We start from the raw sequence: 14,687 nt of genomic DNA, 5'->3' as shown, positions 1-14,687 counted from the left end.
ACTGTGACGCCACTCATAGTTCTGAGCTCCTAGTGTCTATTTTTGACCCTGGATGAGGAATGGCCGACAGTAAGGGGTTGAAGGAAGCTGAGCCAGCATCTGTTGTCAAGGTCCTGACCAGTTTTCTTTGCCCGCAGGCAGTTGAGATTGAAGAACGCAAGATCCAGAGCTGTGTGCATTTCATGACTCTAAAGAAGCTTAACCGGTTAGCGCACATCAGGCTGAAGAAAGGGAGAGACCAGACCCACGAGGTGAGAGCTGAGAGGTTTAGCCCTCCTCTCCTCTCATCCCTGTCTTGATCCCCGTTGCCTCCTCTGAGCGTGCTGCCACTCTGCTCTGCCCCACCCCAACCTGCCTCACTCACCTCTGACCTTGTCCTCCTTTCAGGCCAAGCTGAAAGTAGACGCCTACCACCTCCAGCTCCAGAACCTGTTGTACGAGGTGATGCACTTACAGAAGGAGATCACCAAATGTCTGGAGTTTAAGTGAGTTTTGGCGGACAGGGCTTTGGCAAGATGGTCTGTTGGTAACTGCTTTTCCCTGTATGGCTCAGTGTGAGCTAGTCTATTTAAAAATAAGTCAAATGAGCTTAGAGACTGCAGGATCTGGGAGAAGGATGAATTGATCACTTTGAGTGGAAGAGTTGGAAGCAGTATTTTCAGGCTGCACAAAGAACTTGAAAGCCCATCAGACTCTCTTTAGTTTTGAACTCTGTACCTGGTCAGAAGCAGTTGTCTCTCCCCAGCAGGGAGGGGCCTGTACATTACCAGTCTGATTCGTGAGCATCTTGTGTAGGAGCAATGCACTTCAGTCACGTGCCTTAACCTTTTGGCTCAGTTTTCCTCCCTAAGGTTTCAGCAACTGTTTTTGCAAATCACTTTTATTTGTTAGAAACTGAACTTGTTGCTGCTTAGCTGTCTTCAGGTGAACAAACTATACACTTTGTCAGCATCCTTCTTAGAAGTAATTCCTCTTGGCAGCCCAAGCTGAGAGATAGGAAGGAAGGAATAGACAGGAAGAGAAGGGAACAGTTTCTTGCTTAGTCAGACCTATTTGTGCAAACTGAAAGGAAGCAGATTTTATTTATAATAAACTTAGGATGAGGGGGGCACGTTAGACATAGGATTTGATGTATTTTTAATAATTATGCTGATTTTGGGGAGGCATCTTTATATGCTCCACAAATTCATCACATAATACTTAAATGCTAATAAAGGTGAAATTTACATTAGGGCTGTACCTGAATTAGTAGTATTGTGCCCTTGTCAGTTTCCTGATTTTGACAAGGTACTATGCTTAGATAAGATTGTATCATTGGGGGAACCCAGGGGAAGGGTGCATGGAGGAAATAAACTCTCATTATTTTTGAAACTTCTGGTGAGTCTTAAACTGTTTAAAAATAAAAAGATATAACAACAAAATAAAAGAATGTGGTGCATCCACTTGTAATCATCACTCAGGTGAAAGCTGACAGATTCACAAACAGTGGAATTCGGGCTTATTGGAGAGGCAGGTGGCCACAGTGGGCCCGGGAGTCAGACAGCCTGGGTTCAAATCCCACCTCTGTTCAATCCCATTCATTAGCTGTGTGAGCTAGGGCAAGCTGCTTAACTATGGAAGCCTTCATCTCATTTGAAAAATGGAGATAAAAAAATCCCTATATCATACTTACTGTAAGAATTAAGTGAGGTGAGGATGGCAGAGAGTGGGTACTTAATACATAGTAGCATCTGTTATTATTAGCATCATCTGTCCACACCTGTAACTGCTATGTTGATACAGGAAAGAGTATTGGATTTCCTTTCTGTGATACATGTGTCAGTATACATGCAGCAGTTAATGCCTCTGGATCTTCACATCTGGCTATGCCATGCTGGATCTTCCCCATCCCATGCTTATGCAGTTAGTGTTTTGAACTTAAGTGCAGACCCTTATGTTTATTTCTGTTAAATTATATTTCTTGGTGTCAACCTGACAGCCTAGGCTTAGGCTGTTGGCTTTCTTATTTGTCTCTTTAGGCTCCTAGTTCTCTGATTTGGCTTAGAGACATCTGTAAACTTAATAAGCATCCCTTCCAGGTCTTTGGCTAATTCATGCATAAAAAGGTTGGAAAGCATGGATAAGGAGCCTATGGCATGTCACCAACTACTTGTCTTCAAACTGAAACATCTGTTAATGAGCATTTGCTGAGCAGACTGGATTCCAGCTTCCTGAGGAGTTGTAGACCATGGCTAGCTGGGCATACACCAGCAAAACTGTGGGCCTGCCTAAGCCACAATTTGGGTTCCTGAGAATGACAGCTTGACATCTAATTTTTGCCTGTAGGTCAAAGCATGAAGAAATTGATCTGGTCAGTTTAGAGGAATTTTATAGGGAGGCTCCTCCAGATATCAGCAAGGCTGAAATCACCATGGGGGACCCTCACCAGCAAACTCTTGCACGTCTGGACTGGGAGCTGGAGCAGCGGAAAAGGTAATGTTTCCTCCTTTGACCTGTGCGGATATGGACTTTTAACCATGGGAAACTGCTTTGTCATAACCTACAATCAGATAACAAAGCACTTGAAACCAACATAGCAGTTTCTGAGACCAAATCCCATTCTGTGATTGATTCACATCTGACAGTTCTACCTTGGCCAGCCACATTATGGGTGGGGTTAGAGTTGTTAAAGGCTGTTAACAGAAAATCAGAGTAACTTTTCCTTTAAAATTTTAATACCCAAGACCTAAAAAACACTTTTTGTACCATAAAATCTAATTATGTTTTTTACCTTTTCTCCTTGCCCATAAGAATATCCCTGTGGTATTTTAAAGCTTTGCAAACATTTTAGAAGGTTGTACAACATTTGCTTTTATAAACAAATAGTTCACATAATCATCACCCTACTGGACTGGACCTCTAAGTTGGTTTCATTTTTTGCTATTATAAATAATGCTTCAAGGAATACTTTTACATATAACACTGTCCTGTTCTATTAAAGAGCTTTTGTTAACTGCAGATAGAATGTTTTTAGTTTGTAGCTTAATCTAACTGTTTCTAAGAATATAGTGTATTTTTTTCATACTGGACTTCTCATGGCTGCATCCATTCCATTATGACCTTTCTCTCATACTTGTACAAGAATTCTAGGGCTTTTGGTTGGCATATTTGCTGTTTTTTGCTGGAGAAGCAGCTGTTTCTAATTCCTTGCTTTTTTCTGTTACATAATGCATTCTGTGCTTTCGGTTCAGTTATGAATTTAGTAAGCACAGAGTCTGGTTATTGGGAAATTAGTGTCTGTTGTTCATCAGCGGGGCTGGCCTGTTACTCCCCTATCCAACACACCACTTGCCCTGGGCACAGGCTAAGCCCTGAGTGTCGCTTTCCTATGGCACTGATCTGGAATCCAGCCCCAACTTGCTCTACTCAGGCCAGTCTGAGGGCCTCTTTTGGGTCCATTAGCTGCTAGGTCCACATGTTTGTGAAAGTTTGGGGTCTAGCCTCTAGAGGCAAGCAGTGAAGCGGGAGATAACACAGGGGCGTTCTCTAATGGTTACGGGCAGAGCCCCTGGAACCAGACAGGCATGAATTCAAAGTCCAGCTCTGTGCTTGCCCATAGCTGGCTGGCCTTGGGCAAGTTACCTGCCTCCCTGAGCCTTCATTTCTTTCTTTAGGGATAAGAAAGATCCCTATTTTCCAAGGTTTTTATAAGGATAAATGCAATAATACTTAAAAGAGTTCTCCAAAGTGCCTGGCACATAGTAAGTGCTAGGTAAACATGAGCCAATCATGACTGCTGTCATTAGGTGAATTCTAACAATGAAAAGGTGTGTCAGGATAGCCCTGGAGAGCATTGAGTGCCAGTGCTCTGTCCTCTTCCAACAGGCTGGCAGAGAAGTACCAAGAATGCCTGTCCAGCAAGGAGAAGATCCTCAAGGAGATTGAGGTGAAGAAAGAGTATCTGAGCAGCCTCCAGCCTCGTCTCAACAGCATCATGCAGGTGAGGGTCTCCTCCGACACACCTCCTCGTCGGCCTTTTGCTTTGCCTTCACTGTGCAGGGAGACCTTGCTGATGTGAGGTTTCCAGCCGTCTCCCTTCGGGTTTTGCTAGGTGTGTTACCCTAGTTGAGATTAGAACACAGTGCGAGGACGGCCTGTCTTCAGTCCCACCCAGTGGCTAGAATAAGGTTGTGTCCCGGGTGGAAGAGATGCTGGCCGGGTGGGCTCAGAAACATATACACACATTTACCTGAGACGTTTTCTTTTCACCCAGAGCCACCTCCAGGTAAAACACTTGTGAACCTACGTTTAATTTACCCCCTGCCTGATCTCCACCAGCCCTTCAGTGGCGAGCATCCTGCTGTGGATATCAGTTAGATCCCCCTGACTGCACCTCAGGGGCAGATGCTCAGCAGGTCTGCTCACTCTGAAAAGACATTTACTCCTATTTGAAAGCTACTAAGTACCTTAGGAGAAAAAGTCCCCACTTTACCTGCAAAATGTAATGTCTTTCGTATAGGTAACCTGATTTTTGTTTGCTTTGTGAAGCCATATTTGAAGCAGGGTAAATGGTTAATATGGAGGAACTTGGAAAAGAACACTAGAGAAATTATAAATTCACTTTTTAAGGATTTGGCAACCCTTCAGCTTTGGCATAGAATTAGAATTGTTAACAGAAATACTCAGTAGCGCTTCATAATAGGACAGAAAAGAAACAAACAAAGTTTGGGTTCTGCTTAATTTTTCCTGTTAACTGGAAATTCTTTAGATGTCCATAAACAGGGTACAGGTTAAGTAAATTCTTATATGGCACAGTCTTACAGCTGTAATGGAAATACGGAACATCATATCACTGATAGAATGACTGGACAGAAAAATCTGTCATATCATTAAAACAAAACAGTGCAAGTTGTAGAACATAAAGTGTGACCTCATTTGTATACCTTCGTTTACAAAGTATCTGTATGTATATACACCTGTGTAAGTCCAGCATGTGCTTAGGAAAGTCTGCTAACAGCTTTGGGGGTGGGAACTGGGAGTTTTTGCTTTATAAACTTGAATGCAACCTTTTAAAACAATGTCCATATATTACTTTTATAAAAGTAATTTTACGTATAAAAAAGCGTACAGCTCATAAGTGTTGAGCTCAGTGAATATTCACTAAGTGAACACATCAGTGTAACCAGCACCCAAATCAAGAAAAAGAACATTACCTATTTTCCAGAAGCTACTTTATTCCCTTATCCCAGTCACTATCTTTTCCCACCCACTACTAACCATTATCTTGACTTCTAATCTCATAGGTTAGTTTGGTCTGTTTGTTAATTTACACAAATGGAATCATAGAGTATATACTCTTGTGTCTGGCTTCTTTGGCTTAACAGTATGTTTGTGAGATTCACCTGTGCTGTTGCAAGTATCAGGAGTTTTTGTTTTCATTGAGCTTAATATTTGATGGTGGATGTTTCCAGTTTGGGTCTATTATGAATAGTGCTGCTCTGAACATTCTTAAAAGTGTGCACATGCATACATATTTCTGTTGAATATATTACCCAGGAATGAAATACTTGGGTCATAGAGTAAGCTATGCATATGTTTAGCTTTAGTAGACACCAAAATGTTTTTAAAGCAATTGTACTGATTTACAGAAGTCCTCCCTAGCACTGTATGAAAATTCTAATTGTTGCATATCCTCATCAACACTTGATATTGTCAGTCATCTTAATGTGGAGGGCACTGCTTATGGTTTCAGTTTCCCTTTCTGTGGGGACCAGTGGTGTTGAGCGCAGCACTTTTTGTATGTGTATTGGCTTTTGGATTACCTCTGTAATCCAAGTCTTCTGCCCATTTTTCTGTTGGGTTGCTTAGCGTTCTTTATATTTTCTGGAGATGAGTCTTCTGCAGATGTCTTTCCCATTCTGTGACTTCCCTTTTCACTCTTGTAATGGTATCTTTTAATGAGCAGATGTTCTTAATTTTAATATGGTCTAATTATCAATATTTCCCATTATGGTTAGTGCTTTTGTGTCCTGTTTCAGAAATCTTTCTCTGTCCCAAGCTTATGAGGTACTCTTTTGTTTTCTTACAGAAGCTGTATTACTTACCCTGCACATTTAGATCTGTAGTCTTCCTGGAAGTAAATTTTGTGTATAGTGTGAGGTAAAGGTCATATTCATTTTCTTTTTTCCATGCAGGTATTCAGCCAACTCCTTTATGGAAGACCATTCTTTCCCCACTGGTTCTCCAGCCACTTTGTTGTAAATCCAATGCCTGTGTGTGTGTAGGTTTGCATCATCTATTTGTTTATCCACGCACTGGTATCGCAGTGTCTTACTCACCGTAGCTTTATCAGAAATCTCAGTGCTTGGTGATGTAAGTCCTCCCACTTAATTTTTCAGGATTGCCTTGATTATTATTGGCCCTTTGCATTTACCTGTAAATTTTATAATCAACTAGTGTATTTTAACTTGCCGGAATTTAGACTGGGATTGCACTGAATCTGTAGATTACCTTGAAGAAAATTGACATCTGGACAATACTGAGTCTTCAGGCTATTAATACAGCGTATACCTCCACTCATTTAGATCTTTCATTCTCAGGTCTGTAGAATCTTACACACCTTTCATTTATTTATTCTTAGGTTATTTGGTTTTCTTGATACTGTTGGAAGTGGTATCTTTTCTCAAGTTCATTTTCTTGCTGTTTATTGCTTGCATAAATAAATATAATTCATTTTTTATATTGACCTTTTATCCACCTATTAATTCTGTTAGATTATCATATATCACTTTCATAAATAAAAAAACTATATATGGTAACTAAGTAGCCACATGTTCATATTTCTTGAACAGGAAATACAAGAGTCTTTCTTTTGTTGTGTGCAGGCTTCCCTCCCAGTGCAAGAGTATCTGTTCATGCCGTTCGACCAGGCTCACAAGCAATATGAGACAGCCAGACACCTGCCACCTCCCCTCTATGTCCTCTTTGTCCAGGCCACTGCATATGGGCAGGCCTGTGGTGAGTACTGGGACTGGATAAGGAAGAGGGGCTGTGGGAGCAGCAGCCGTGGCCGACTGAATCGTTTGGACGTGCTGCCTGCTGAGCAAAGCTCCCTGGCCCTGCTCAGAAGCCCTCAGGTGACAGATGCTGCCTTCCCTGTGCACCGCCCAGCATGGCTATTTTGACCAGCTGTCAGAAGGCTGGCTGGACTAACCTGATGGGCATTTCAGAATGGATGGCTTTGATGAGCCTGGCTGGTTGGCTTTTGGGTGCAGTGCCCAGGCAGCCTGTCTGGGCTCCCAGCTACTCACCCCATTAAGGCATGCTTGGCAAGTGGATTGGCGCCTCTTGCTCCGCTTCAGAGAGAGGGCTTGGTGAACACAGGGCCCAGCCAGCTCTCCCAGGCTTTCACCATGCCCCAAACAGGCTGCATGTCATTACAGTGAATAAGCAGGTGAGGGGATGTGTCCTCATTAAACTTAAGGGCAGCCCTTTACTCCTCTAGGGTTTTGAGAAGTTTCTGGAGCCCCTACCTCTTGTCTACTGCAGCTTTTACCCAGCACCTAAACTTTTCTTCCCTGCCCCCCTTACCTCCCACCCCATCGGACACATTTTGCATGCTTCTCCCAGCCATGGGCACCGACACATTACCATCTCTTCTTGTGTCTCCCTGGTCCTTCTGGTCCTCTCCCTCCCCCTTGTCGCCCTCCTTTTTCCACCATCAGCTCATATGAAATCCTCCCAGCCCCCTAGACAGGGTGAGTAATTTTCTTTTCTTTTGTGTTTTAAAACCCAGCCTGTTTCCATTCCCATTTTACTGTAGAATTTCAGAATTAAACTACTCAAAGAACAGTTGGCATTTGTCAGTGGTTGAGGGGCAGCCATCTTGTTTGGAGTGTGGTGTGATAGTTCCTACAGGGCTGTCAGTGAGAGTAGTGGCCTGGGGGAGGTTTGCTATTCTTCATAGTGCACTCAGGCATACTGTTTCAGGCTCCTGCAACTATCTGTACTCTGTTTACCTTTTTGAATGGAGCAGGAGGCGTGGTGGCCTGTCTGACCTCCTGGCATTAGACCCACAGAATTCCACAAAGGTGGGCCCAGGCATTACTCAGAGGTGTCAGACCTAGTGCATGGAACAGGCCAGTTAGCTTCATGCTTGAGACACCAAGCTTGAGCTGAACAGACCTGCTCTTGTCCTAGATTATCTACTTTCTGGCTATTGTATCTAACTTCTCTGAGCCTTAATTTTCTCATCTGTAAATGGCCATGATAATAGTATTGGTCATGTGGAGCTGTGAAGATTAAAAAATTTTTAAGGCTAATTTTATAATTAAAATTATAGGCATCAGCTCATTCAGTCATTGACACCGAGCTGGGCAGCTAAAACTTGCCAAGTCTCTGTTTCATAGATGTGGAAACTGGAGCTCAGAGCAGTGACATAATTTTCCAGGCCACGTGTTTGGGAATCGGTGGGGCAGGATCCCAGTCCCTACCCACTGTCCTGCCTCCCAGTTAAATGGGGCGGTGCCAGTCAGGTGCTTGGTGGGGTGCAGAATAGAGAGTAAGCACTTAGGTGAGAGCCGTTGTGTCTGGGATGTGGATGGTGGACAGAGCGTCTGGATGAGAACCTTTAAGAGAGTTGGCAGAAGACTACCGTGTGGCTTTAGGCCCTAGGTCAGGGTTTCTGTGCCTTGGTGTAAGCCTGAGAAGAGAAGCATTCACCGCAGCTTCAGGGGATGCTTGCCCAAGAATCTGCATTTTGGGTTCTTTGTTCTCAATAAATGATGAAAGAAAGACTTAAGTTTCCTACCTGGTTTCTCTTCATCTGGAGAGAGGGCTTTTGCCCTCCCAACCCAGACGGTAAGGGGCTGTGACACAGGTGGGGGAGGTGCAGCCCCAGGTGCAGTGTCCACCAGCCTGCTGTGTAGCTTAGCTCCTTCCCTCAGTGCTGTCACATGAAGCTTTTTCTTGCTCCCAGATAAGATGTTGTCTGTGGCGATTGAAGGCAGTGTGGACGAAGCCAAGGCTCTATTTAAGCCTCCCGAGGACTCCCAAGGTAAGATTCTGGTCCTTATCCCCCCCTAATTCTTCCATAGCTGGTTCCAGGGACACCATGTCACTATCCAAGGGCAGTGCCGTTCCTTTGGAAGTTGTATTAGTTCTGTGTAGAAGGGAACTTGGCTTTAATGTCTTAGTGCTCAGGGGTAGACAGGGAAAAGCAGTGTCTTTGAATTTCAGCCCTGCCACTAACTGGCTCACTGAACCTTGGGAAGCTCTGGAGAATTTCTGGGCCTCAAGTTCCCTCACCAGTTAGAGCAGGATAGTAATACCTCATGTAGAATTATTAAGTGGATTAAATGAAGTCATGCATGCACATCTCTTAGCATCATTCTCACCACATAGCAACTCCTCAAATTATATGAGCAGCTGTTGTTATTTGTGATATGATTATTGTTACCAGCACCACAGTCATTGGAGAGGTTTGTGGTCCATAGGATGACGTTAAAAAGCTCTTTCAAAAATGGGTAGTGGGATTATAGGTCATTCCTCTCTTCTTTTTTCTTGCATCACCATGTTTTCTATACTGAATAAGAAACATTAAATAAATTTATTATTTATTCTAAAGAATCCATTTACAAATAACAGTCTGGGCCCCTCTACACTCTGTGGTTTGAGGTGCTGTAGAGAACCCTGGGAGCCCCCTCACCTCCAGGTGCCCTCTCTTTGTGGCTGCAGATGACGAGAGCGACTCGGATGCTGAGGAGGAGCAGACCACGGTGAGAGCTGGTTCCTCTCGGGGGCATGTGAAGCACCTGCACCGGGGCCTGCTAGCTGGCAGGTGCCATCCTCCCTAGAAACAGAAGGAGAAGGTTTGAAAGAAAGGCCGCTGGGAGTCGGGCAGCCAGATAGTCAAAACAGCAGGTCCCAGGCAGCAGTGCTGAGGCCCTGGCAGTAGGAACAAGGAACGGGGAGATCCGTGTGACCAGTGTTCATCTGCTGTGTTCTTTCCTTTGTCTAGAAACGTCGGCGACCCACACTGGGAGTTCAGTTGGATGACAAGCGCAAGGAGATGCTGAAGAGGCATCCGCTGTCTGTCATGCTGGACGTGAAGTGCAAAGGTCTGGTTCCCCTTTCTCTGGAGGAATCCCATAGCACCTAAGAGTTTGGCCAGCTGCAGGTACACAGAATTTAGCAAGCCAGAGACCTTTGCCCAAGAAGAGATTCTGGTGTCATGTTTCTCTGTTTTCCTGATTTTTTTTCCCTAAGTCATAGTAACAAAACTAGACACCTAAGAGATGCTTAATAAAACTAGAAGTAGGTATTTCTGAATTTGACAAGTCACATACACAGAACAAGTTGCAAAGTATGCTTGTTTTAAGTAATAAGACCAACCTCCTTAATTTAATAAATGTAAGTAAAACTTTGTATTCCACAGAGAGCATATATTCTGAACACATAATAAAGCATTCCAGCAGAATAAAAGTTAACAGTCAAATGTAAGTTTCCCTCTCACCCTAGACTTCCAGACTCTGGTCCTTGGTCTTACCTCCGGGGACAACCATTGTGACAGGCTTCTTATGAATTTTCTAGAAATAGTCTATGCATTTGGAGGCTTTTATGCAATTGTATATTTACCCCCTCCCCCTTTTATTTTTTACACAAATGGAAACATACTCCACACACTGGTCCTCTCTTTGCCTATTTAAAAGAAGCGTTTAATTTTGAGACCATTTTAGACTTGGGAGAGTTGCCCTGGTAAGGCAGAGAGTTCATGTGTGCTTTTCACCCAGCTTCCCTCAGTGGCGACATCTACACTATACTACCGTCCTCGGCACCAGTGTTAATGTTGTTGGTACAGTACTGTTCAGTAAGCTACAGAATTTATTCACATTTCCTTGTTTTTTCCACTACTGTCCTTCTTGTGTTCCAGGATCCAGTTCAGAATCTCATATTGCACTTAGTCATCATGCCCCTTAGTGTCCTCCAGGCAGCCACAGTCCCTCAGTTTTTACTTGTCTTTGATGACCTTGACATTCTTGAAGACAAAGTTTGTTTATTATGTAGAAAAACACTCTCATTTGGGCTTGTCTGGTGTTCTCTCCTGAATGGACTGAGGTTATGGATTTGGGGGTGGAATACCATCAGCATGATACTCATTTTTTAATATCAGGATCACATGGTATCATTGTATCTTTGTGTTGGTGATGTCAGTTAACCTGGATTCACTTGGTGATCACTTGATCACTCCCTATCCACACTCTTTTTTTTTTATTTTTTATTTTTTTATTAAGGTGGTATTGATACACACTCTTATGAAGGTTTCACATGAAAAACAATGTGGTGACTCATAGAACTCAAGAATGGACTAACAGTTGCCAAAGGGAAAGGGACTGGGGAGATGGGTGGGAAGTGAGGGAGAAGGGGAATAAGGGGCATTACAATTAGCACACATAATGTAGGTGGGGCACGGGGAATACAGTATATCACAGAGAAGACAAGTAGTGACTCTATAGCATCTTATACTGATGGACAGTTGACTGTAATGGGGTAAGTGATAGGGACTTGATAATGGGGAATCTAGTAGCTACAATGTTGCTCATGTAATTGTATATTAATGATACCAAAAGAAAAAGAAAAACAATGTAGTTACTACATTCACCCATATTATTGAGTCCCCCCCATACCCCATTGCAGTCACTGTCCTTCAGCCACACTGTATTTTTGTTAGAAGCAGAATCTCTAGGTCCAGCCCACACTTAATGGGGAGAGAAATGAAGCTCCACCTCTTGGAGGGAGGAGTAACAAAGAATCTGTAAACATTCCTTTTTACTCAACATTAAATTGTGATTGGGTTTTTGTTTTTGTAGTAGAAGATCTTAAAAACCTCATTGGCTTTCCTTTCCGTAATACCATTGACTCTGCTTCCCTGCTTAACTCGTAACTGGTCTGTTCTCTTCCTCCAGATGACAGTGTGCTTCACCTGACTTTCTACTACCTCATGAACCTCAACATCATGACAGTAAAAGCCAAAGTGACAACCACTGCAGAGCTGATCACCCCCATCAGTGCAGGGTACGGGGCAGGTGCTACGGAGAGTGGGGCATGGGAGCCACGTGTGACGAGGACCCCAGGGGTGGGGCGTGGGAGCCCGTGTGATGAGGACCTTGGTGCTGAGCTGCTCTTGGTTCCTCTCGGGTCTCACTCTGACGAGGTGCGTGGCTGCATTGACTCTATTGTCATGTCCACATGGCCTAGGAGTCCTGGTACATCACTGATACTGAGAAAGTACTCACTGACTAATTGGTTAAGTCCTCTTAACTACACAGCCGATGAGAAAAGTGACTACAGCATACTGCAAATTGAGTAGGTAGGGCAGAGCACCAGCTTTTTACAACCACTGGGAAGAAGGTGAATATAAAAACAAGATTTGGCAGACATTATCAGGGTGACAAATTTAGGCTTCTTGCCTCCTTTTCTCTTTCTGTTTCAAGGTGCTGGATTTTTGCTTGATGCCTGTGCTTGAGAATGTTTGACGACCCAGGGCCACCCTGGATGAAATTGACCCTGTTCCCACCTGAGCCCAGCAGAGGGCGCCTAGGGCTTGCTTCTTCAGAGCTCAGTCCATTGGGCAGCCCCGAGGCCCTGGAGGGCCCTGGTCGTGGTGGAGCTCCTCGTCATGAGCATTCTGCCTTCTCATCTTTCAGATGCCTTATCTGCTAACAACAGGGCTGCAGGCTGCGCTCAGTGCACCCTTAACCCCAGCTTCTTGTTAGCTCTCTGTGTAACTGAGCCCTGCTCACAGAGCTCCAGTGAGGCCTGGGTCTCCCTCTTACAGCTGTGCGTGCACGCATAGCCACGTTTCCTGGCCTCTGAATCTGCTTCCTCACTCTGGTTGTTAATTGTGATATCCCCGTCCAGGGTGCTTGTGACAAGTCAGGTCAAGTGCTGTGCATAGAAGCACTTGGTAAGTGACAGCTGTGATCATCATCAGCTCACTTTACACTTCAAGGAGCTCTGTGAGGTGAGGAAGCAGTACCACCATATCATGCTTGCGTTACAGCCAGGCGAACCCTGGCCCCCAGGGAGGGAGGAGATGCCACCCTGAAACCAGGATCAGGTCTTCATAGGGCCTTCAGGTCTTGTCTTGCTCAACCCCTATTTTACATAGAGAGAAACTGAGGTCCAGGGGGCATATGACCACTGAGGAAGCCCTGGGCCTAGAGCTCCAGACTCGCGCCCAGTGGTCTTTGCTCAGGTGCGAGCTGCTTTAGCCCCTGGAGATAACAGCCTGGTCTGTGGTCTTATTAATTTATCTATGAAAACAGATAACTTTTGTTTTTGTTTCAGTATAATCACAGTATCACACTAATCCCTCAGTGTCATCCAATATCCAGTCAGAATTCAGAATTCTCCTGATTTTCTAATAAGTGTTTTTGGTTGTTTTGTTTTGTTTTTACAGTGTGGGTTTTGAATCTGGATTTCTGTAGGTCTGTGTGTTGCCACTGGGTGAAGCTTTTCTCAAGGATCTTCTGATCTGAATGTCCTGCCTTCTCTTTATTTGTCGAGGAAAGTGAGTTGTTTGCTCTGTAGGTTTCCTCCAGTCTGGACTTCGATGACTGCATACCTATAGTGCCATTTAATGGGTTACTCCTGTCCCCTGTATTTCATGTAAGTTGTAGTTAGGTTTAGAGGCTCAGTCAGATTCCATTTTGATCTTTGGGGCTGGGGCAGAGGGCCCGGACTGTGGCATAGCTGTTGAGGGCTGCCCTCAGGAGGCACAGGCCAGCTCTATTTTTGTGATGTTAGCAGCATTGACAGTTGTTGCCAGGACCTGTTAATTCATTAGGGAATTTGTTTTTAATACAAACATTTTAATTAGAATTGTACCAGCCTTGCTGAGTTTTCCTCAGATTATTTCCCAGAATGATCTCCATTAGTGCATTTTAATTCATTAATCAATTTTCATTAAGCCATTCAACTATTTTTAATCTTTTTGTATTTTTATTTTATAAGGTTTTTTTAATCCCTTTTCCAGTAAAATTTTATAACATAAATATTACTAACTGAGTGGTTTTTTGTTTTGGTGTTGTGTTTTTATAACTATATATATAGCCTCCCTTTTTATGTCCATCATTCTAACCAAATTCAGTTGTCCTGGGCCATGTATTACAGACATAAATCTTGTCAAGAAGATTTTATTCTTCCATCGTGTTTTGTCAATTAGAAACCCTTATGTGCAGTTTTAGTTCTGTTTTATTTTGGTTAATTCATCCTGTTAGTAATAGTCACTGAATATTAGCCAAGACTGACACTTACCTATTCATTTTCTAGCTAGTTCTCCATGTGAGGTGGTGAAGGAGGCTGAGACCCTTCAGGGCAGAGAGACTCCAGGAGAGGCAGAGAACAAAGAAGAGTCAGAAGCTGCCCCAGTGTTAAGTTCCCAAAGGCATGCCAGCCCTGGGAGCAGCAGGACCAGCCTGTTCTGCCTAAGGTGCTCCCCGTGCTATCCCTGGAAAGACGGAGAACCCCTGCTGGTTGTGGGAAAGAACAGGCTTTGTTGTCCTTTGTGTGATCAGATTACTCCATTATTCTCCCCTCTGCCCATCTCTTCTCTGCCTGTTACATTTAATTACAGGCTGTGCGCTAACCCGGTCCAGGTGGATGGCAGTGGCATCGCTGTCTCTCTTTACTTACAGTGCTGGGTCACC

General features: G+C 43.9%; 1 protein-coding gene across 4 annotated transcripts in view; it reads left to right on the top strand.

Annotated features, from left to right (window-relative positions):
* THOC5 (THO complex subunit 5) overlaps positions 1 to 14,687 on the top strand; it is a 36,190-nt gene that overhangs the window by 4,604 nt on the left and 16,899 nt on the right. For 3 of the 4 annotated variants that reach the window (XM_073223788.1, XM_073223789.1, XM_073223791.1), the window contains exons 4-13: positions 138 to 251; positions 388 to 485; positions 2,326 to 2,472; positions 3,865 to 3,979; positions 6,864 to 6,996; positions 7,704 to 7,736; positions 8,957 to 9,034; positions 9,715 to 9,755; positions 9,998 to 10,097; positions 11,943 to 12,051. In XM_073223788.1, the coding sequence (XP_073079889.1) occupies positions 138 to 251; positions 388 to 485; positions 2,326 to 2,472; positions 3,865 to 3,979; positions 6,864 to 6,996; positions 7,704 to 7,736; positions 8,957 to 9,034; positions 9,715 to 9,755; positions 9,998 to 10,097; positions 11,943 to 12,051 (968 nt within the window). The remainder of the gene's footprint in view (positions 1 to 137; positions 252 to 387; positions 486 to 2,325; positions 2,473 to 3,864; positions 3,980 to 6,863; positions 6,997 to 7,703; positions 7,737 to 8,956; positions 9,035 to 9,714; positions 9,756 to 9,997; positions 10,098 to 11,942; positions 12,052 to 14,687) is intronic. The other variant, XM_073223790.1, reaches the window with a different exon arrangement.

Source organism: Manis javanica, chromosome 15 (genome assembly GCF_040802235.1).
Source record: "Manis javanica isolate MJ-LG chromosome 15, MJ_LKY, whole genome shotgun sequence".
NCBI lineage: Eukaryota > Metazoa > Chordata > Mammalia > Pholidota > Manidae > Manis > Manis javanica.
This window is presented reverse-complemented; position numbering and strand designations above follow the sequence as displayed.